A 22491-nucleotide genomic window follows, 5' to 3' on the forward strand; every position below is an offset into this window, starting at 1 on the left:
ATATAATATATAAATATATATATATATATATATAGCATAGGTATAATTAGAAAAGAGATAGTATAGGGCCTTAGTTAGGTAAAATTGTTTTGTTTTTTTAATTTCCAATTAAATTAAGTAAAACTGTACTTAAATAAACATCAAAAACACATGTTTATTGTTGAGTATGGGTTTGGTTTGGTGTTGTTAATATGTGAGTTAAAACAATATTAATTAACCCTACGATCTAAAAATAATACATAAATAAAATTTTTTTAATAAATGAAGGAGAAAGCCTACAGTGTACTTTTTTTCCCTTGGTCTTCAAAAAAGAAACAATAATTATATTCTTAGGTACTAAATTACTTATTGCACCATTCTTTTCATCACCAGTTTTAATATAATATTTTCATTAGAGCATAAACAGTTCTTATTAAATGCATATTCTAAAATTAAATCTTTTAATATCAGAATATATATTTTTTCCAACACATTATAGAATTCCTGCATTTCAAAATTATTTTACTGATTGTGTATACTTGTTTGTAATTATTAGACTCAAAAAGCTGATTTCATCATAAATAAGTAAATTTGGACAAATTAAAAAATTTTCCCACTTTCAGAACCAGTATGAAAAACCAAGAAGAGGACTAAGATTACAAAATGAAATTATTCTTCTAATAAATATGTAAATGATTGACCATAAGTGAGAATGAAGATGGACAGGGGTGCGGTTAAGAAACAAAAATTGTTGTGAACCATTTTGTATTTCTTCTTAACAGCACCCTTCACCATCTCCTTCATACTTTTCCAATACTTTAGGGCTAAGATCAAAATACAACTAACAGTCTGTTTTTTGGAGCCACTAAGTTAGATATAGATTCCACATAAGCACTAAGAACATCTTATAGAGAAAGCATTAATAATAAATTAATGCCTCACTTGAAAAAAATGTTTCATTCCTCTTACATCCCCAACATTATATTTTTCAATTGGTGTAAGAACTACTTAAACTGAATTCAGCAAACGTAAATCAATAAATTTGGATTCAAATAACTTATCCATGTAATTTTATCAGAACAGACAGAAAATATAATTAACATAAATTTTGATAATTCTTTCAGGAAAGAACGATCTTTCTTTATGTTATTTGTGGATATATTCACTCAAATAAAACAACAATAAGTGAAATAGTCCAACAAAAACTTATAAAAACTAATTTCATTAAAAAGGATACGTAAAAGAAATTTTTCCCAAGGTTCGAACATATAAATATTAGTGATTAGTTCATACTGCAAATACCAATACGTAAAATAATCCTTTAATAACTTAAACATTGTACTAAATGACGATTTGTAAGCCCATAAAACATGACAACTGCAACTCATCCAAACAACACCCAAACATGGCACTTCCTTCAAGATAACAAAATATTCGACCGGTCCGTTCATGACTTACAAAAAACAGAGAAGTAAGTCTTGAAAGATAAAAAAATTACATTATAGGAAGATAAAGGACAGGGTGGCGGTCAATAAAGTTATCAAAACAGTATAATAAAACTATTTATTATTAGATTAACAATAAATAGTTTCATAGTTTTATTCTACTATTTTGATCCTTTCATTGACCGCCACCGGACTATCTTCCTACAATCTACTTCATACAGTCAACTATCTTCTTCCAGTATAAAATTATTTTCGTTGCGAATTTTATTTTTTGTTATTGTGTAGTATCCTCTTAGCATCAAATGGGTACCAACTCCTAAAAAACATATAAATTAGTAGAAAATAAAAGTCTAATTAAATTCCGAATACTTTTGACAGTGCATGTTTGGTAGGGGAAGCCAGTGGACGCATCGTTATATCGGTCTCATATGTCAATAAAACTGTTCGACAGTACGATACCTTTATTTTTTCGCAAGAGGCTGAACCGTTTCACCTGAAACGTTGAACCGGCAAGCTGATCTGATAACAAATAATAGAACTTGATGAATTCGGACACCTCTTTCCCTCTCGATCCTAAAACGGCATAGGGTAAATTTCGACAATGTATCCAAGAAGTGTGATTTTTCATATTCTGTATTAATTGTTGTTAATAACAAAGTAATATCTCTGTTTCTGTAGAAATTAAAAACAAATAGAGGCTAAGGGAACCACTTCCTAAGTTTAGCTAAGTTCATCCATAGTTATAAATTGATGTAAATTTGCAAATAATTAGATAAGTCGTCCATCGGATAGCACTGAATAATAATAGCGTTACACAAAAAAAAAAAAAAACAAAGCCAAATTACATAGGGATAAATATTGGAAAATTATTTGGATAAGTGTGATTTTCCATCATAACCAGGATACACTTAATAATTAGGTATGGCACGAGAAATGAGAAAATTTGAGCCTCGATAGAATTTATAACTTATAACTTTCATAAAATCCTATCAAGTCTTTAAATCTTCCATTAATTTAACTAATGGTTTCTTGTATAAATCAAATGGTATTACCATTGTTACTCATTAACAACCTACCTACACCAGAACCTACCTACACAGCCCCAGAGTGTGAATGTCATAGTTCATTTCTCGGGTTCGCCGCGAAATAAATATTGACCAGCCCAGGTGGGAATCAAACCCACAACCTTCTGAACCAAGCCTTCTCGGAACCTCGCCCTAGCCCGCTCAGCTATCAGGTCCTCTTTGAGCTATCAGTTCGGTTTAACACACCATTGAAAAACAAAAAGTAAGATGACCATATTTATCATTAGGGATAGGATTTTTATGAGCTAAAAAATCCGAAATATGTGCTAATAAATATTTTTAAAAAATATGTATTTATAAATGTTGTATTCTTCAACAATATAAATTACTATTTAATTAACAATTTTATAACTTTAAAAAAGTTACATAAATATGCATTTATTATATATTATATGGATAATATTTTAAAGAAATTATATTAAAATGTGTTACAAAAAAATGTACTTGGAGAAAACATAGCTGTTCAATAACAAGACATTAATTAGTAATTGTAATTAAACTAATTGATTAATAATTACTCAGAATTAATTATGAACAAATTATGGAAGATTATTGATTGACCGTGTGTAAAGATGAAAGGAATATGGTCCGGGTGCGGTCAAAAAAACTCAAATAGTAGAATATACTATTTGAGTTTTTTTGACCGCACCCCGAACAAATTATAAATGGAAATAAAGAATAATCCTTATTAAAAAGAAAAAGAAAAAAAAACTTTAGAAAAATATTTAATACTTTGGAAGAAATCAATTATTCAGCAGGGTCTGTTACAAAATTATTGCAGATTGAATGCATTTTTAAATTTTCAAATAAAAATCTTCATCGGTTTGACCGCAGAAGGACTTGTACCGGCTAAAAGATCTTTCAACATCTACTGTTGTTATAGGGGCATACATAAATTAAGCTATTTCCATTGCATCTAGTTCGGTATTCTGCATCACCTGGGCGGCTGTCATCATTTGTTCCGAGGAGAATGGCTCCAATGGACTGAATGATTTTATATCCTGGATTTTTTTTTTTAACACACCCTGTACTTTTTTCTTTATGACTTCTCCGTTTTCACCACCTATATTTTCCAGTATTTCGAAATTCGTTCACAGTCTTTAAATCAATTTGCGTCAATGGAAGGTCCTTTTCTTCTATTTTGTCATTTTTTTTGGATAAAAATACCATGTTTGCACTAATGTAAGCCAAATCAGTCTTTATTGAGTTAATTGTTAACAAGTTGTTCGCTTTCTCTACTGCAGCGGCGTCAACATTACGTGTTGATATTATGTTTTTAATTTTTTCAAAATTTAAACAATAATATTGGGCTGCATCAAGCCAGGCGCCCCATCGTGTTATCACGGGTTCCGGTGGTAAAGCTAATTCAGGGTGTTTCTTTAAAAATAGTAATACGACTGGGAGCCTTAAAAAAATTGTTTTTACTGTGGACACAAGCATGTCTACATTTGGAAATTGAGCACGCACTAATTCAGCAACGCGATGAAATGCGTGTGCCAGGCAGGTCAAACGAACTATCTTAGGATAAAAAACTTTAAGGGCATTACCAACTTTATTTATGTAAGGTGCCGCGTCTGACAAAAACAACAAAACTTTATCATGAGTGATGCCTTTAGACCAAAGAAGTTTCAGATTGGTTGAAAAATTTTGCAATCATTTCATGGTTACATTTTTCGAGGATTTCACAATTCAGCAAATAGGATTTTGAAGGTGCCTCAACACTTAGTCGGCCAACGATTGTGTTTGCGATGTAACGCCCTTCGATATTAGTAGTCTCGTTCACAGAAATCCAAATCGGCCCATCCGAAATAGCTTTCCGAATTTCCGTTAAAGTCTCCTCGTATATAATATTCAAATAATTGTTTCTTAAAGTGCTTTCATTGGGCATTATTCGGCATGTGTATTTCTCAAGAAAGGTTTTTAAGTCCGGATTGCTAATTTTTTAGATAGGAATGTCCACCCTGACAAATGCTCGGCACATATCTAAATACATACTATTGGTGCCTGTGGAATCTGAGGAGGAAAGAACTGATGGAATGAAAGTCTGCCTTCTCGAAATACTTTTCTCACGATTCTCCTGGTGCTTAGTAGTTTTTATATGCTGTAAGACCTGAGAGCGTTGCGATATTGACACAGCCTTGTCACAACACGCACATAATAAAACCCTTCCACTCGTTGTAAAAGTTTCATTGGGAAACTCACTTTTGTACTTGGAAGCGCAATCCTTTGACTTTGACTTAATTTTAGGCATGCTAAAATAATGTTAAAACACAATCAAAAACAATTTAACTCGAAAAGGTCTAAATGCTGACTGGTGAGTGAAACAAGACTGTTACGGCGGGTAGGGGTTAAAAAGGAACCTTTACTACCCCAACTGTGAAAAGTAGTTTAAAGAAAAGAACAGCCGAATTTTGTTATTTATGTATTTTTAAATAAGTGAACATAATAAAAGGAGCACAAAATATATAAAAATGTACAAACTAGAACAAAAAGGAAGCTTAAAACTATTGCAAAATTAAATGACAAATTAGACAAAAGAGAGAGAAAAAGTCTTATATCACCGGTGATTGATGAGGCCCCGGTTGTGGTTGTTGTCTTGAGCGGATGTTCTCGCGGAGGTTGATCGACAATAGGACGCAGGTTCGCCCGCCGTGGCTAAAATGATTAAGCTGGCGCGGATGGCCAGAATCCTGGCAACTACGAGTGTGTAGTGAGACAATGGAGACGATATGTGTGTGCACACTGAGACGCTAAGACGTTGTCTGTCTATTTTTCAGTATAAAAAACAACAGAGAGTAGTTGTTTTGTTTTTTTGACTTAATAAAAATCATATGTTCCAATAATCGATTTGTGGACCATATGTTGGCCGCAACATACCGCCCGCCTAAAATTTGTTAAAAATTTTAAATTGACATTGACGGGGTTAAGGAGAACTAGTTTGATCTCTGGTTTTCAACTACGGCAGTGCATCATCTCGTGGATGATGAAGTCCTGACGCAATTTCGTTGGTATGGTGAGGATCTAATGCAGCTGGGCGTCTAGATCTATGAGTTTTGGACTCAGAAACACTAATGAGAAGAAGTTTTTGATCACTGAGTAGGTACCTCTTGGGGTTTAGACGTAATGAACCATTTCGGAGAAATGTAACTTCTAACTATTGGAGAAGTTTGTCGGGGGGTACGGTCAGCAAAGAACAACATAAATAAACAAAACCATATTTATTTATTTTATGCCGACGTTTCGACCTGAGTTTCAGGTCATCATCAGGAGTCATGGCGTAGAAGGTAGGCCTGCAACTGTGTCTTTCCACATTGATTCCACAATGTCTTTCCACATTAATTACCACAATTTTCAACTCAACCCGCATACACAAAAAACAAAAACTCATTAAGAAGTTCAATAACCTTTATTAAGAATCACTTACCAACAAAATTTATCCCAAAGGTCAAGAAAATTGGGTATACTGATATTCCCTCCAATGTACTCAACATTCTTAGCCTAGGTCCTAATTTCTCCATACCCAAATCTACACAAAAAATTATTCCAGAATTACTCACTGACTTAGAATACATTCACAACGACCCCCTATTTCATCATTCTAATGTTGCAGGCCTACCTTCTACGCCATAACCCCTGATGATGACCTGAAACTCAGGTCGAAACGTCGGCATAAAATAAATAAATATGGTTTTGTTTATTTAAGTTGTTCTTTGCTGACCGCACCCCCCGACAAACTTCTCCAATCATTAATCTACGGGGAACTATCTACACCTCATTATGTAACTTCTAACAAAATGTCGTTACATTTATTAAGATCAGATGAAGTTGGACGATCTAATCTCAAGGGATCAAGCTCATGGAGTTCGGTGGGACCAAAAGAACTGCCTGGAGACCTCACAGAAGAGGGTAAGTGCTGTGAGTGATTCTGCATAAAGGTAACATCCAACCAAATGTCATTGGTTTTATTAACGTCTAGTGAAGTAGGCAGTTTAGATCTTGGGATTTGGGGCTGAGGTAGCCGGATAGGTTCAGGTTGACCACCGATTGGGGACCTCTTGGAGGTGCGCCGTAATTGTAAGGAAAATGGAAGACAATTATTTACCAGCGGAATGTCGCAAGCGTAACTAGAATCTGATGCAGCTGGACGTTTTGATCCTGGAGTTTCGTCTCGGACAAAAATATTTTCTAACGAAAAATCGTTAGATGTATTAGGATCAGATGTAGCTGGACGATCTGACCTCAGTGAATCAGGCAACTGTTGTATGGAGGTAACTTCCAACGAAATGTCAATAAGTGGCTCTGGCACAGCTGAACGGACAGAATGTTTTTATTGTTGTACCACTAAGGAATTTATTAATTTACAACAATGACCCAGTGAATTCGAATGACATTGAGAAGTAAATGTTTTAATCTGGAATACATAGAAATTTAATTTCTCTTTAAATTGAATTTTGATGTCCTCTGGTACGCCCATTTTCATTTTAGAGGTGAATGATATGAATGAAAAAGAAACTGAAAGATAATAAGTGAAGAGAGAGGACGAGAACAACGATATTAATTAATGGCGGAATGGAGCACCTTACAAAATATTTTTTTATATAAAAAATAATTCAAAACAAGAGATGAAATAAATAACATAAGTACAATAAAAAAAATTCGAAAACCGGAGGATCAGGAGAAAAAAAATTAATAAGAAAAATATCCGGCCCAGATGAGACCAAAATTTTACGGCGGGTAGGGGTTCAAAAGGAACCTTTACTAGCCCAACCGTGAGAAGTAGTGAAAAGAAAAGAATAGTCAAATTTTGTTATTTTGTATTTGTAAATAAGTGAACATAATAAAAGGAACACAAAATATATAAACTAGAAAAAAAAAGAAAGCTTAAAACTATTACAAAATTAAATGAATTGAACAAAAGAGAAAAAAAGTCTTATATCACCGGTGATTGATGGGGCCCCGGTTGTGGTTGTTGTCTTGAGCGGATGTGCTCGTGGAGGTAGATCGACAATAGGACGTACGTCCGCCCGCTTTGTCCTCTTGGAGGATGAATCGAAGTAGTCCGCCCGCCGTGGCTAAAATGATTAAGCTGGCGCGGATGGCCAGAATGATGTTAACTACGAGTGTTTAGTGAGGAGACGACATGTGTGTGCACACTGAGACTCTAAGAAATCGTCTGTGCACACCATGAGACTCACAAACTGTCTATTTTATTTGTTACAGTATAAAAACAAAAGAGAACATATGCCTTTTTAAACAATAAAAACATATGTTATACAATCGATTTTTCATTTCGTTAAACGATGTGTTGGCCGCACCAAAGACTAAGATGAGAATGGACCATGGGAAAGGGGGAAACAGAGAAATGGATTGAGGAGTAAGCAAACAAATTCTATGAAAATGCACAGGAATAAGACACTTGCTCTTTATAATATGAATAACGTATTTCTAAGGAATTGAGATTCCTCCATCTTTCATCAGAAAATTCAAAATATGGCAGAGAATTGGATATTTATTTGAGCTTTAATAAGTATTACATTTTTTTAAGGAATTGAGATTCCTCCACCTTTTATCAGAAAATTTTAAAAATGGTTGAAAATTTGGTATTTATTTGAGATTTAATAAGTATTAATTTTTTTTTGTGACAAATCAGTGAATCCTAATTCATGTGTTCCAAATACTGACTACCCTTAGTCACACATTTGTGTCAAATAATTCATGACATCTCCAAAGTTTTTTTTTAACTTGTACTATAATAGCAACTTCCAAAAAATTCTTCCTTAGAGGTATTAGTATATCTATTGGTATTGGTGTTGAAACAAAGGAAATTGGGGGGGTATTTTATACTTTCAACCCCATTAGAAGATCGCCATTTCATACTGACCAGAAGGGGTTCAACATTATATTCCAACATCATACTGCCACAAATTAATAACTAACTTATCCAGGTAGGTATTGAATCCACATTGTTTTGGACTGGGCACTCTTGAGCCTTACCCAATGTCTTTGACCTCAATCAAGTATTTATTATATGTCCAAAATAATAATACTGGTAGTATATCAGTGTTATCACGGTTTTATCAATTTTAGTTTGACACCCAAAACATTGAGATGTTTCAAACTAAATTTTCAGCAACTGAATCCTCTGCAACCTTCTTACTCTAGATATATTGCAGTAGAATTTATGATATGTAAATTTTAATACATTTTATCCATTCTGAATTCTCGGATACACTTAAATTGTAATCAATTATACTCTTCATCTATTTAATATTATAATCCCAATTTAAATAAATAGAAATTGCAGTTTCGATTGAGGTTTGTTACATTTTATCAATCAAGGATAATAGTGATAAGAGTTTATTCACTCCACATATACACAAAATATAAATTAATTAAAAACTAAACAGAAAAAAAAGTTAAAATAAAAATTCAAGTTAAATAAACATCTTAAACGTAGGCATCTTCGAACCCCACTTGTACAGGGAAAAACAAGGCTTTACTCGTAAGTGCATCACAGGTATTGAAAGAAATAGAGGCTGAATGAGGACATAGACATTCCTGACTTCACTGGAAAATCATGCCAAAGCCAAAACTCCAATATAAAACTACTTACAGGAGGCCTCCTGGCTACTTTTGTTTTAACATTTGAGGATTGTCAGAATGGGTGGTGCTAGAGAGATAGGATTGTGCAAAAGGATTACTGCTTTACTCATACAGACAAACATAATTCCATAAGAATAATATTCAGAATAATGAAAAAACTAAATATCTTGAATAACTGAATCTATAAATAAATTAGTCTATTATAAAAACTTAATATTTTAATTTTTACGAAGAAAATATATTACAATAATTCTCTATATAATTCATATTCGTGAAGTTTTTCATAAGATTGTGCTTTTAAACAAAATTTAGCAGAAAACAAAAAATATAGATACCTAAAGATTTCCATAGGTTTTAAGGGCTTAATCTAACTTCTAACCTACTTCAGGATGGGTGACATATTACAAATTCTTGCAAGTGCTAATAAAACGTGAAGTTTGAAGTCTCATTTTCTTTCAATGACCATAATAAGTTCAATAAAACTAAAATAGAGTTCAGCGGTAAAGTGAAAATTTCAGGGGAGCAACACAATATAAATAAATAAAGCCAGAGCTGCTATATTTTTAAAAAAATGTGAATCATGGAGAAAATAATTGTAATTACAGATTTATGTTAAACCTTAAACAGTTTTATATTTAGGTCCAAATTATAACTAAAGTAAACAAGTAAACCGAACTTATGGCATACAATATGTACATGTGGTAAATATAATATAAAAAATTGATAAGATTAAGATACCCTTAAATGGTAGTGAGTGCAAGGATGAAAGGCATAAGGAGAAGAGGAAGACAAAGGAGCCGATGAGGCAATAAGGCGGACAGAGACACTTGACAATTGGGACTGAGGAACTGGTGAGATGCAGCAAAAATCAGAACCAATAAGAGGAAAGTGAGTCACCAAGTCATGATGGCACTAACTTGGCATTCTAGTATTAGAAGTGATACTAGCTTCGGTCCGGTCAAAATGGGTAGACTTTCATTTTGTGGTGGATCCAGGGAAGGATCTCAAACCATCCCAAGAAGGCTGGAATAGGTTATTAATAAACATTATTATTACTTTAAAAATAATTTATTATAATTAACAAAAACAGATAAATATCTTTTATTATTATTTGTACATACACATAAACATAAATATTTTATAGCAAGAAAATATATATTTCATAACATGGGCCAAACTAAAATTATTGTATTGTTATTATTTGTAGTAATTTCAATATTTCCTTTGGCATAATTCTCACACAGTAAAATACTTCATGTTTTCGTATATTTATTTTATATGACATTAATAATGAAAAAAGTAAAGTAGTGATGAAAAAACAAAATACATTATTATTGATAAACAAATAACATACTTGATTTTAAAAATATATTTATAAAACTGCTAAACCAAAATTGCTAAAAACTTCAAGCAATCTTATAAATTCAAAAAATGGTTTAAGAAAGTAATATTTTTCATTATTTTACAAACTACAGTACTAAAACCTTATACACCAATACCTTCTCGTAAACATTCCACTTCATCTTGAAGAGTTTCAAATGTTATTAGCTGAAGCAACTGGAATAAAATTATGAAAATAAAGTAATAATAAAATATACCTGTCTCATTAAAAAATCATGCAAGTTTTAACTTTTCTTTTAATATGCATTAACAACTTTTTAATTTATAGATAAAAATTCTAAAAATCCTTCAAAAATGATTAACTAAAAGTAAACACTTAGTTAATAATTTTATTAGAGATTTTATAGAGAGTTCGGCTCTGGTCGTTGACAGCCACACATCGGGTCCACGTTGCCCTCGTGGGCGTTCTTTTTTAGTCTAATTCGATTGAAAATCGGCATAATCGAGGATAATGAGGCTAGAAAGTGATCTGCCAAGTTTCATGTAAATAGGGCCTGAATTTTGAAGTTTAGCAAGAAGAGAAGCAGCGACTCAAAAGTGGGGCCCGTCTGGCCTTATCAATTGGAAGGAACCAACCTACCACTCCCACCTCACCCCGTACCCAGCTGGACGATCAAGGTACCATGTCTTCCAAGATCACGTCGTCTGTTATCGGAAGAACCAACACCTTGTATTGTTACTATAATTTTTGTTTTCTTTTTATATGTGTATTCAGCTAGTTTTAATACTGTTGTCTTCTTCTCCTTTTTCCTAGCCTGGGTGGTTTTTTTTTTTTTCTTCAAATCCCTACACTTATTTTTTTTTGTTTATATTATTCATGATAAGGGATTTTTTTGTAACTTTGTATCAAAATGTGATTAATTGTTCTATATATTATTATATTGAATGTATGGCTGAAAGACATTAAATAGTCAATTACACCATAGTTGTTTGGGGGAAAAGAAATTGATTTATAGCTCTTGTGAATTTTTTGATTTTTTTTTTCTTTTTTCCTTCTATTGGATCCCCTTTTAAGATTTCATTCCTTTTTGCAGTGAGAACATCAGTTTGGTAGCATGGAAAGACAAACATTCATTATTCATAGCAGTGGTTAGATATACAGAAGTAATCACTTGTTTTTCTTCTTTCATTATTAAATTTATTTATTTCTTTTTTTAACCTATTGTATCTAAATATATTAATTATTTATTTATTTATATATATATATATATATTTGTAATTTTACTTATTACCTAGCGACTCACATATATCAACTAATTATTAACTTATTTATACTGTTTTAACAAGTTTTATGTTTTTTAAAATCATATTTATATCTTAAATGTTTGTATATATATTTTAACCTAGAGACTAACATATTTTTTAATCAATTTTTAACCTATTTATACATTTTTAACTCGCTTGATGTTTTTATCACTTTTGTGTATTTTTAACGTTTGTATATATATTTTAACTTACTGACTCTCATACTGATAATCCTAAAATATTGTCATATTTGTTTCTTTATTATTATTTATATATAGTTTTAATCATATGAGCTATAATTCTATATTTATATGTATATATTTATTTATTTAATCTTTAACCAATTTTAAAGTTATCTTTATTATATTTGTATATTTTTTAACTAATCATTATTTTAGCATTTTACTTATTACATTTATATTTATAAATCTGTTATATATTTTTTATATTGATTCCTAATGAATCCTCCATGCAGGTGAAAAGGTTTCGGTATCTGTTGGTAAATTATTGATTGGAAACTTCATAGCTTTGGAAAGAACATCGACCCCTAGTGCCCCACAAGCGGAGTTCCTGAAACAGAAGAACATGTAGAAGTAGATTGCTCCACCATGGAAGGACACTGAGCCAGGCTGTCGAGAAAGACTAGAATTTTCGCCCCTCGTCGAGTTAGACTTCCCCCATTTGATGGAAGAAGAGAATTATCCCTTCTTCAGGGATTTCATTTACAGGTGGAAGGAAGTGGTGGGCTCCACTCATTTCACAATGGGAAGGGCTTGATCACCCAACATCGGCGACCCACCGGAAGAGGAGGAAGCTGACCCAGACTGAGACCAGGAGGGCTGGACCAGGCTGGCAAACTGCAGGAGGCACCCGGACGGATGCAGTGGACAAGGTGTAGCCCCATAAGTAAGGCGCTCAACACGCTGGGGTGTACCACAGTTAAAATTGTTCCCAATAATTAAAAGGCACCCTCTTAAGATTATTACTGTAATAATAATTTTGAAAAAATAAAGAAATAAAAATTGTTGAGTTTTGGGAGCAGTGGCATGCGCAAACCCTAGCGCACTACACCACTGCTGCCACACCCCGTATGCCAAAAATGGCAAGGGAGGGGAATAAAAAAGATTATAAACGATGCCAAAAATAGGAAAAAAAGATTGCGCAATGGTTTTTCTAAACATGATTGGTGCTTTTGACAATGTTGTTCATGGACAAATAGTGAGCTTGCTGGAGGCAAGAGGTGTGTCATCTGGCCTCACAAATGTGTTTGCAGCTCTCCTAACCATAGCCAGATCAGTTTCTTGTGGGGGGGGGAGGTGCCTCAGGGCAGCCCTTGTCACCTTCACTGTTCAACCTAGCCATTATCATTTGTACCACAAGCTCTGTGATCAGGAGTTTGGTAATAAGTTTGGATAAAACCTGAGAAATGACCAAGAGAGGTCCTCACAGGCTTCAGAGACGATCGGGCTGTGACGGCGCGAGACAGGAGTTCTGCAGGAAAAATAATAAATAGTGTCTAGAGGCTGCTCGTGGAGATTGGTTTGGCAATAAATGCAAAGAAAAGTGTGGGTATCATAATGTACAAAGGAGAGCTGCAGTCAACAAAGCTCTCCCTTGAGAATACAGAGGTAATCCAAACAGCAAAAGCTGAGGACACCATCAAATACCTTGGATGTACATTCTCGGGAGAGCTAGTATTTGGAGAAGTAGTGACAAAGTTAAATAATAACCTTGATAAATTAGTAAGCTCATACTTTCTCAAACCGGAAAAAAAGATCAACGTTGTCCACCAATACTTGTTCCCGGGCCTTACTTACCCTCTCCAGACTGCTCCTCTTACAAAAATACGTCCTGCTATATTAGAGGGCATTGATACCAATAACCACAGGAGTATCAAGGCCATGATCAGGCTCCCTGCTAACACCTCATTGGCGATGCTGTACGCACCCAGGAGATATCGAGGATCCGCAGTCAATGTGGAAGCTCCACTACAGCATTGGTCCATTACCAGCGACTAAAGCAGATACTCTCGGGGTCAGAATGGGCAAACACCCTGAAACTAAATATCAACTATGCACCCTAGTGCACCCCTGCTTCGAGGAGGTTTATAGGGTTGCTACTGACGGATCCTAAGATATGCCTATATTGTCGCATTTACAAAAATCCGAGGCACGGCTCTGGTCTTGGATCTGACTGTAAGATTTGAGAGTAGAGGGTGGAGTGGGAAGGGAAATAAAGGAAACATATGAAAAATGCGTCCCTTTCTTTAAGGGAAAATTCTGCGAGACCTTCAGAGAGAGAGTTCACCGTGAGAGGCCTCTGTTTGGATTTCGTGGAACAATACCAGATAGAACCAGGAGCTTCTTAGAAGGCCTAGGTGTTAGCATCGTGGATATTGCGATTTTGGCAGAAAATATTATTTTGGACTCCCTGGGGATCATACATCATCACCTGCATGGGAATTAGCTCTGAGATTATTCATTGTTTAATTTATTTATTTTAGTATGTGGACCTGTTGATTTGTGTATTTTAACTTATGTATTCCCTTATTTTATTTATTCATTAAATTATTTCATTATTATCATTTTTATTTATTTTTTTAAAACTTATTTATCCATTCAAGTATTTCTTTTAACCAACTTTTTAATATATTTTCCTTAAAATCTATGTATTAGTTTTGTTTTGGTAAAATGTATTTATTTGTTTGTTTTTCTGTAAACTGATCTACTGCTGTGACTAATATTTCTCTGGCTTGATCTCATATTGCTGTCTAATGGTAAATTTGTTTAACAGGTCACTGAATAGGATCTGAGAGGGTGAATTGGGGAGAGTGAATTTGTTGATCAAATGAAGTAAACTTGTGAAATGGAAAGAAATGGTGAAATGGAAGGAACAAGAAAGGGAAAGACAAAAAGAATAAATTGAAATATTTGTATTTAATGTATAGACTGGAATTAATTTTGAAAGAAAACTGGGGGGGGGGGAGGTACTGTTTTTCTTTTTTATTTTATTATATCATGTAAATATATGTAATTTATATATGCCCGATCTCGGATTGATTAGTATGCTGTGTAATGCAGCAACCTGATGTATTTGGGCAGCATGGATGAATAAAGCATTTCTCTCTCTCTATACATAAACTTCAAACTTCCATATTAGAATGCAAAACTGAGCAAATTTTTCAAACTTAGTTACCTATAATTTTTTGGAACACATTAAATAACCCATTTAAATTTTTTCTTTTTCATTTATTTGTATAAAAAACGTTTCAATTCACTTAGTATAGCAATGTTTTTGTTATGAAAATTTTTCAAAATTAATTGATATAAATAATTTGAACTGCATTTACAAGAGATACGATTGGAAACAATATACAGGCTAGACATGTATTTTTTTATTCTTCTAGTACAACCACTATACTAATAGAGTTGCCTTTAAAAAATTGAAAATCTATTTATAAACCTAAAGACCTACAAAATGGATAATTTGTGTACTATACAAATACAAAAACTAATTTTTTTTAAATGCTCATGAAGGGATAGCCGACTACGTTCAGATTCAAAATCTGAATGATTAGCAGTTTCTAAGAATATTCACATAAAATGATAATTTATTCTGAATATCACTTTCATGATTCATGGATACATTGAGGAGGTGCAGTTAAAGACAGAATGTTAGGTAACAATAGACCGCGAATAGAAACAAAAATTGGTTGTGGAACCACTTTACAAATACAATTGAATATGGGTGTTGTGGCTAGCTGGAGTATTCACAGGGCTATAAAAGAGTTCTCTATCATCACATTTAGAATTCAAAAAAGCAGTAACCCTAAGCTAATGAGCCACTACATGCTATTTGCTTTGTCAGCAACATGAAAAAAAAATCTTTTTTTAAAGAGACTTACTGGTGACGAGACTTTCATTTTATAGTACATTGTGCATCGAAAAAACACTTAGTTTAAGGAAAATCGCCCTTCAACTATTGCAAAACCAGAACTTCATCCAAAGGTAGTTCTTTTGAGTATTTAGTGGGACTGGAAAGGTGTAGTGTACTGTACCAAAAAGTAAAATGATCAATTTTGCAAAGCATTACTATCAACTTGATAAATTAAAAGCCACCATAGCCAAAACACTACCAGAATTGAGAAGGTATCGTTGTTCATCACAACAACACAAGACCACATATTGTGATGACGTAAGACAGAAACTCTTACAGTCTAATTGGGACGTTATACCTCATCCTCCGTGCTCCCTAGACCTTGTCCCATCCGTTTATTACTTGTTTCTCTTGTTAAAAAATCCTCTCCGTGTCAAATGTCACAAATCCGAAAGCAAAATAAAAATGCACCTAGATGAATATTTAGCAAGTAAGTCCAACAATATTGGAAAGAGGGCATAATGATTATATATGTATCTGAAAGTATAAAAAAAATAACTTCATTCAGTGACTAGGTCCCTAAAGAATAACAAAAAAAAAACCTATCAGACCAAAAACTAACTTAATAAAAACCAAGTAATATAAAAGGAATTCTGCTTGAGATAGAAATGAAAGAAGAGAATCCATATATTTTAGGTAAAAAATTAGAAGACCAAAAACACACAAAAATTCAATTTGATTTTACTAATGTTTTCAAGTCCAAGAAACAAAACAACCATTTTTTAAAAGAATGCTCGATCATAAAATGTTACACAGGTTTTAATTTTATTTAATAATACATTAGTTTAACAGGTTAATGAGATAGAAGGCAAAAAGGATGGGGGTGGGGTTGTCATTGTAAGAAAGGATGTACAATTAGTAAAATATATTATCCTACCTTAGCACCTTCTATGATTTTTTTGGCATGTTTTATTGGGAGATAATAAACAGAATTAGCTAACGTTTCTGGATCACTATTCGCTATCATCCTCAAATCTTTGAACCCAGCATTAAAAAGGAGTTTCGCTCTACCCTAAAATATCAAATATTTACATAAGACCTAAATAACAACAAAACACTATTTAATAAAATCATGAAATTACCAAATCAGAGTTAAAATTTAATCAAATAGAATATCTAATTTTCACAATCTCTGTAATATAATAGATTAAAATGAAAACATTATTTAGTAAATAAATACAAATAAAAGGGAATAGCTGAAAAAAAATCTCATAGGAAAAACAGTTAATATAAACCAAAAAGCATTAAAAACTCCATTAGAATTAAAATTTTGTTTTTTACAATTTCTTTTCCCAAATTCCATGATTGATTATGAATTATATTGTTAAACATGTTAATATAGAGTTCCTTCACTTTTTCTGAGCAATTTTAGACAAAAATAACTTCTAATATTTGAAAGTTTTGTTTTTACAAGTATGTTTCATTATCATTTTCAAAAATTTGGTCAGCTAGTATTGTCAACTTATATCCTTTTGTCATTGGCATTCAGTTGATCCACTGATATAAAGAATTTAAATATCCCTATGTTAATTAATTATTTGTTTTTGGAATCTTAAAAAGGTATCATTATCTATGGCTTAACCATTTAGCTTTAACCAATTTTCAGAATTATCTAGTTGGCTAGAAAACCTCCCTAAACCACCTGGAGAGGGTTGTGCTGAATTACTTGAATTCTCAATGAATATTATTACATGGGTTTCCAGTGAAATTTCAACTCATGTGAGAATGGAAATGTACCTATTCTGTGAGGCTCAATCAATAAACAATTTTATAAAAACTAACCATTGAAAGATTATATAATGTATATTTATCTTAATTTTTAGAAATATTAACACTAAACTAGTTTAGCCTTGAATAAGAAATTAAATCATAAATAAGCAATACATCTAATAAAATACAGCACTTTAAGATTTAAAATTAGGAACATAATTACAAAATATTGGATATGAAGTAGATTAATAGTATTACAATGAAAATAACTTACCTTGTTTACAGCAGGCAATTCTAAAAGTGGCAACAACTCAGGAGAACAGCAGAAGCCAAGTTGTTGTGGAAAGTTTCCAAGTAAATTCACAAAACATTTTAATTCTACCATAACCTTAAATAATGAACATAATATTATGTATGCTACCATGCTATCAGGTAACCAGTAACAACAGTATAAAAACTAATAAATATCTGTACGTTTTTGCAGAAATCAGAATTATTGATGTCCACTGAACATCATACCTGATGCTGAATATTATATCATGGATAATGGCTTAAGTTATACAAGATATGATTTTATTAGTGGGGACTGGATCAATAAATTACATGAAAAAATTCAGGCTTTCAAAAAAAATTATGTTAACCTTTTTGGTCAACAGTATTGGGTCTGTAAATATAAAAGAGGAATTTGTCAACAAACGGTGTTAAATGTCAATGTAGTTACCTTAAAACCGCATCATCAGTGCTATTTTCCTGTTTTGACATTTGATTAAGATTTTCAGCTCATAACAATAAAATTTTATACAACATAGTTTTTAATAGCATTTAATAAGTCAAATTTTGTGTCTGAAAGTAAGATTTGCAAACAGCATTAATTTTCTGTTACTGTTTGAAGAAACCTGCAGCAGAATCACATTAATACTTGTTGAAGCTTATGGTGAACATGTTGATGGTAAATCACAGTATTTTGAGTGGCAAAAAAAATCCAAAAGTGGAGATTTTGATGGGACTTATAAATCAATTGATTGAGAAATAAGAACATAGTTTTGAAATGCTGTTCACTAGATACAAAATAAAGTTATTTCACCATTAGAATTGTAACTAGCAATAAGAAGTGGATATATTTCAATAATCCTAAGTGTACAAAATCATTGTCAACTCCAAGCAAACTGCAAGGCCAAATCACTATGGATGGAAGACAATGCTTTGTGTTCGGTGGGATCTAAAAGGTATGATCTATTATAACAAGCTAAAATACTGAATACTGAATGCTAATAACAACAAATGACCTATTTACATCAAGATTTGTGTGAAAAACAACCTGAATATCAAAAACGGCAACACAAAGTGACTTTGCTTTATTATAATGCACCATCACACACAGAAAAACTGACTAAGGAAATGATAGAAGCATTTCATTGAGAAATACATAATGCTTACTCCCCAGGTTTGGTTCCATCCAATTACAACTTATTTGCTTCAATGGGACCACACTTGCTGGGAAATGCTTCACATCTAACAAAAATTTCTCAAAACTGGTTTGCCACTTAAGAGAAGCAGTTTTTTTTTTTTTGGGTATGGCATCCACAAATAGTCAGATGAATAGGAAAAAATCATAGCTAGAGATCTCCAACACTTCAAATACAACAGTTTCTACAATAAATTTGTGTCTTTACATAAATTGTGGTTTCATATTTACATAATTGGTAATAGGTAACTTTAAAAATGGCCATTTAGATCATACCCTTCAGATCCCACTGAACACAAAGCATTGTCTTCCATCCATAATGATTTGGCCTTGAAGTTTGCTCGAAGTTGACAATGATCTTTTACACTTAGGATTCTTTATAACTTTTTATTGCTAGTTACAATCTTGATGGTGAAATAACCTTCTTTAGTATCTTGTGAATAGCATTTAGCAAGTGATTTTTAAGTGTCTTTGAGTTTGGAGCTCTTAACTGTTTGTAGCAATGTCGAAACCCATGACTTGGAATTTATTTTTGTGAATAATATTCTAGACTTTTCTATTTATTCTTGGTTTTTACAAGGATTTACTACAAATCCAATTGCTTAGTGTCAGTTTTGGGCATAACATAATATTAATTATATTTGATTGAAATTTTTAGTTGAAATTACACTGGTTTAATAATTAATTGTGACTTTAGACTACTAGTACAATTATAATGAGGTGTAGATAGTTGACCGTAGATTACTGATTGGAGAAGATGGTCGGGGGGGTGCGGTCAGCAAAGAAAAACATAAATAAACAAAAAAATATTTATTTATGCCGACGTTTCAACATGAGTTTTAGATCTTAATCACGGCTATTGAACAAAAGAGATAACAACCATCATTTAGAAAAACATAAGATTGAAAAGAAATAGTATACAAACAAATTTGGAACTATACAAAATATTGAATTGAATAATACAAAATAATTGATTGATAACCATGGAATTGGACAGTAGTGGATTGATAACAGTGAAAGATGAAATATAATATTATGTAGGTAAGAAGATATGCATAATATAAGTAAGTAGTGTCTAAAAAACTGAAAAACAAATTTGAAACTACAAATTGAACAATGTGACAGAAAATGAAATATATTGAGTGAGTGACTTATATATGAATAACAGTGTGAGTATTAACTTGTATAACTATACTTCTATTTTATCATTTTCATTTCTTATAAACTGTTTTGTCTCTATGGTCTTTCTTGACAGTAATGTTTCTAGTGAATTCTTTGTCCTTCCATCGCTCACTCTAGTGTGGCTTTCTACAAATCAATCAGTTTTACCCAACATACCCTGCTTGACTGTAAGTTTACTGTAAGTGTTTAGTAATTGGAAAGTAATTTTAATTGTAATTACTTTTTGCCCCACTCTATTTGTGTTATGTAATGTTTCCTTCTCTGGTGATTCTATAAGAGTAAAAATTAAAAATGGTATCATTATAAAACCAAGAGATAGATTTTTAATTAAATGTTCTATGAATCAAAAGAAAGTCATATACAATGAAGTTAGGTCATCAGTATTGCCAAAGAGGAAATGAAAAACAATTATTTGTGTTTTTAGGATGTTATAGGAATAGTATATATTATACAATATGATGTTTCATTTATTTCAGATTTTACAATATTTTCTTTCTAAATTACAAAGCGGATAAATAATTAAATGTAGTCGTAATTTTGAGACAGAAATAAATATGCATTTAAGTTGATCATAACTATTACGATGTCCGTAAATCAAGGTCTTAAGGAAAGGAAGACCTAGCACTACTTAGTCGCAAAAGTCAAGTGAGTCAAAAACTCACTCCTCTTTCAGTGTTAGTTAATCTTCCAGTTTTAACTCCAAGTTCACATCAATGTCTGACAAACCAAGAACAACATATTCCTGAGTCAATATTATGAACTCATTTTTCAATGCTTTCTTTATAAATCACCAACATCTTTCCGAATCAACTATAAAAGCCACATCAATTTGAAGGTTTTTATAATAAATGGAATATGGTCCAGGTGCGGTAAAATTAAACTCAAATAGTAATATTTAGTACTATTTTTATTTGAGCCAAAGTTTCACCCCACGTTGCAGGGCTTTCTAAGGTTTTTATATATTATTAATTACTACTAATGATGTCTTAAATGTATAAATAATTAAATTGTGTATGATTATTAAGAATGAAAAAGATTCCATTTTTACTAGCATGAGATTGAATCAGAGATGTAATGAATATTTATTATTTCAAAACCAAATTTATATCACTACAATATTTGTATAAACCTTTCTTATAAAAAAAAAAAACTATTCATTTATGAATTCAAATTATTAAGAAAAATATAAAAATCACTTCTGAAATTAGTAAGAAAAAAGAATCAACATACTTACTTCACAAAAACGGATAACAGAAGAAGCAAATGAAGAACTTGTAGACAACAAATTATAAACAAATCCTCTAGAAAGCTTATATTTTTTTGAAACACTCCAAACATTCTGTCCGGTCCATAATTCATTTAAAATTAAACTAATAAAAAATCTTTTGAGTATCTTTTCAGGAAGAGTCTAAAATTAAATTACACAATGTTAAAATAATAAAAAAGGTGCAGAAAGATTTAATATAATGGATTGTATAAAAAAATTTACTTTTTAATCAAGTATTGTAAATATGTACTTACTAAAGGTAATCAACATAACAGATAACAGACAAAATGATACAAGATAAATTGAGGTACGATGAAAGTGATATATTGTAGAAGTATAAAGAATAACACATGAAATAACAAAAGAGAGATATAAACTAAGTAAAAAGAAAATTGATAAACAATAAAAGCAATAATATAGATGAAGTTAGTAAATAAATATACAAAATTTAAAAAAGAGAATAATATAATTGATAAATTTGTGAAATTTTTAACCTTTAGATTAAGAATGAGGGATAGAGATGGTTTTTCCAGGGGCATAAACAAAACAGAGAAATAAATAATAGAACAACTTAGTATTTAAGTTAGTACCATTATATTTATCTTGTAAGCCTACTTCTATAACTATTTCATATACTATTTTGTTCTAGCTATTTTATGTTATCTGGTCTTCAAATATTTATTTAATTATCTTATTCTTTTTCTCTATTAATACTAATTTTCATACTATCATTGAAGCATCTTTTATTTATTTCTGTTTTATTTTATTTTGAATAACTCTTGTTTCCTTTCATTTACTTAATTATTACTCCTACCTCTGTTATTACTCTTATTTTTATTACTAATATTAACTATATAGGTATGATTGTGTAAAAGATTATATTTACTTTATTTTAATTATTTACCTCAGTTGTTTTCTTATTTTCTATTATTTAACTCAGTTATTCTATGTTTATTTACAATGTGTATATATAATTTTTTTTGTATACATTTGAGTTTATACTTCATTATTTTTATATTAGTTGTATTTTTTACTATTATTACTTAGTTACTTTTTTTTGTAAATATGTATATATGTATATGATATAATTGTGTACTTACATCCCTACACTCAGTATCCTTGAATGTGGTAGATTGTAATTGTAATATTTCAATAAACAGTTAAATTTTTAAA

The 22491-nt window shown here is 31.6% G+C and overlaps 1 protein-coding gene and 1 long non-coding RNA gene across 3 annotated transcripts in view; both read right to left on the reverse strand.

The window, feature by feature from the left end:
- The window catches only part of LOC136796375 (uncharacterized), a 21648-nt gene extending 20163 nt beyond the window's left edge, over positions 1-1485 (reverse strand). Inside the window, exon 1 of the long non-coding RNA XR_010844080.1 lies at positions 1217-1485. This is a non-coding gene — a long non-coding RNA (uncharacterized lncRNA). The remainder of the gene's footprint in view (positions 1-1216) is intronic.
- An 8761-nt stretch (positions 1486-10246) lies between these two features.
- mus301 (mutagen-sensitive 301) overlaps positions 10247-22491 on the reverse strand; it is a 41893-nt gene continuing 29648 nt past the window's right edge. For both annotated transcript variants that reach the window (XM_067049937.1, XM_067049938.1), the window contains 4 exons: positions 21286-21459; positions 17679-17792; positions 16572-16706; positions 10247-10669 (listed from right to left, as the gene is read on the reverse strand). In XM_067049937.1, the coding sequence (XP_066906038.1) occupies positions 10598-10669; positions 16572-16706; positions 17679-17792; positions 21286-21459 (495 nt within the window). In that variant the 3' untranslated portion in view covers positions 10247-10597. The remainder of the gene's footprint in view (positions 10670-16571; positions 16707-17678; positions 17793-21285; positions 21460-22491) is intronic.

Source organism: Halyomorpha halys, unplaced genomic scaffold (genome assembly GCF_000696795.3).
Source record: "Halyomorpha halys isolate HHAL.00 unplaced genomic scaffold, Hhal_1.1 Scaffold154.1, whole genome shotgun sequence".
Classification (NCBI taxonomy): Eukaryota; Metazoa; Arthropoda; class Insecta; order Hemiptera; family Pentatomidae; genus Halyomorpha; species Halyomorpha halys.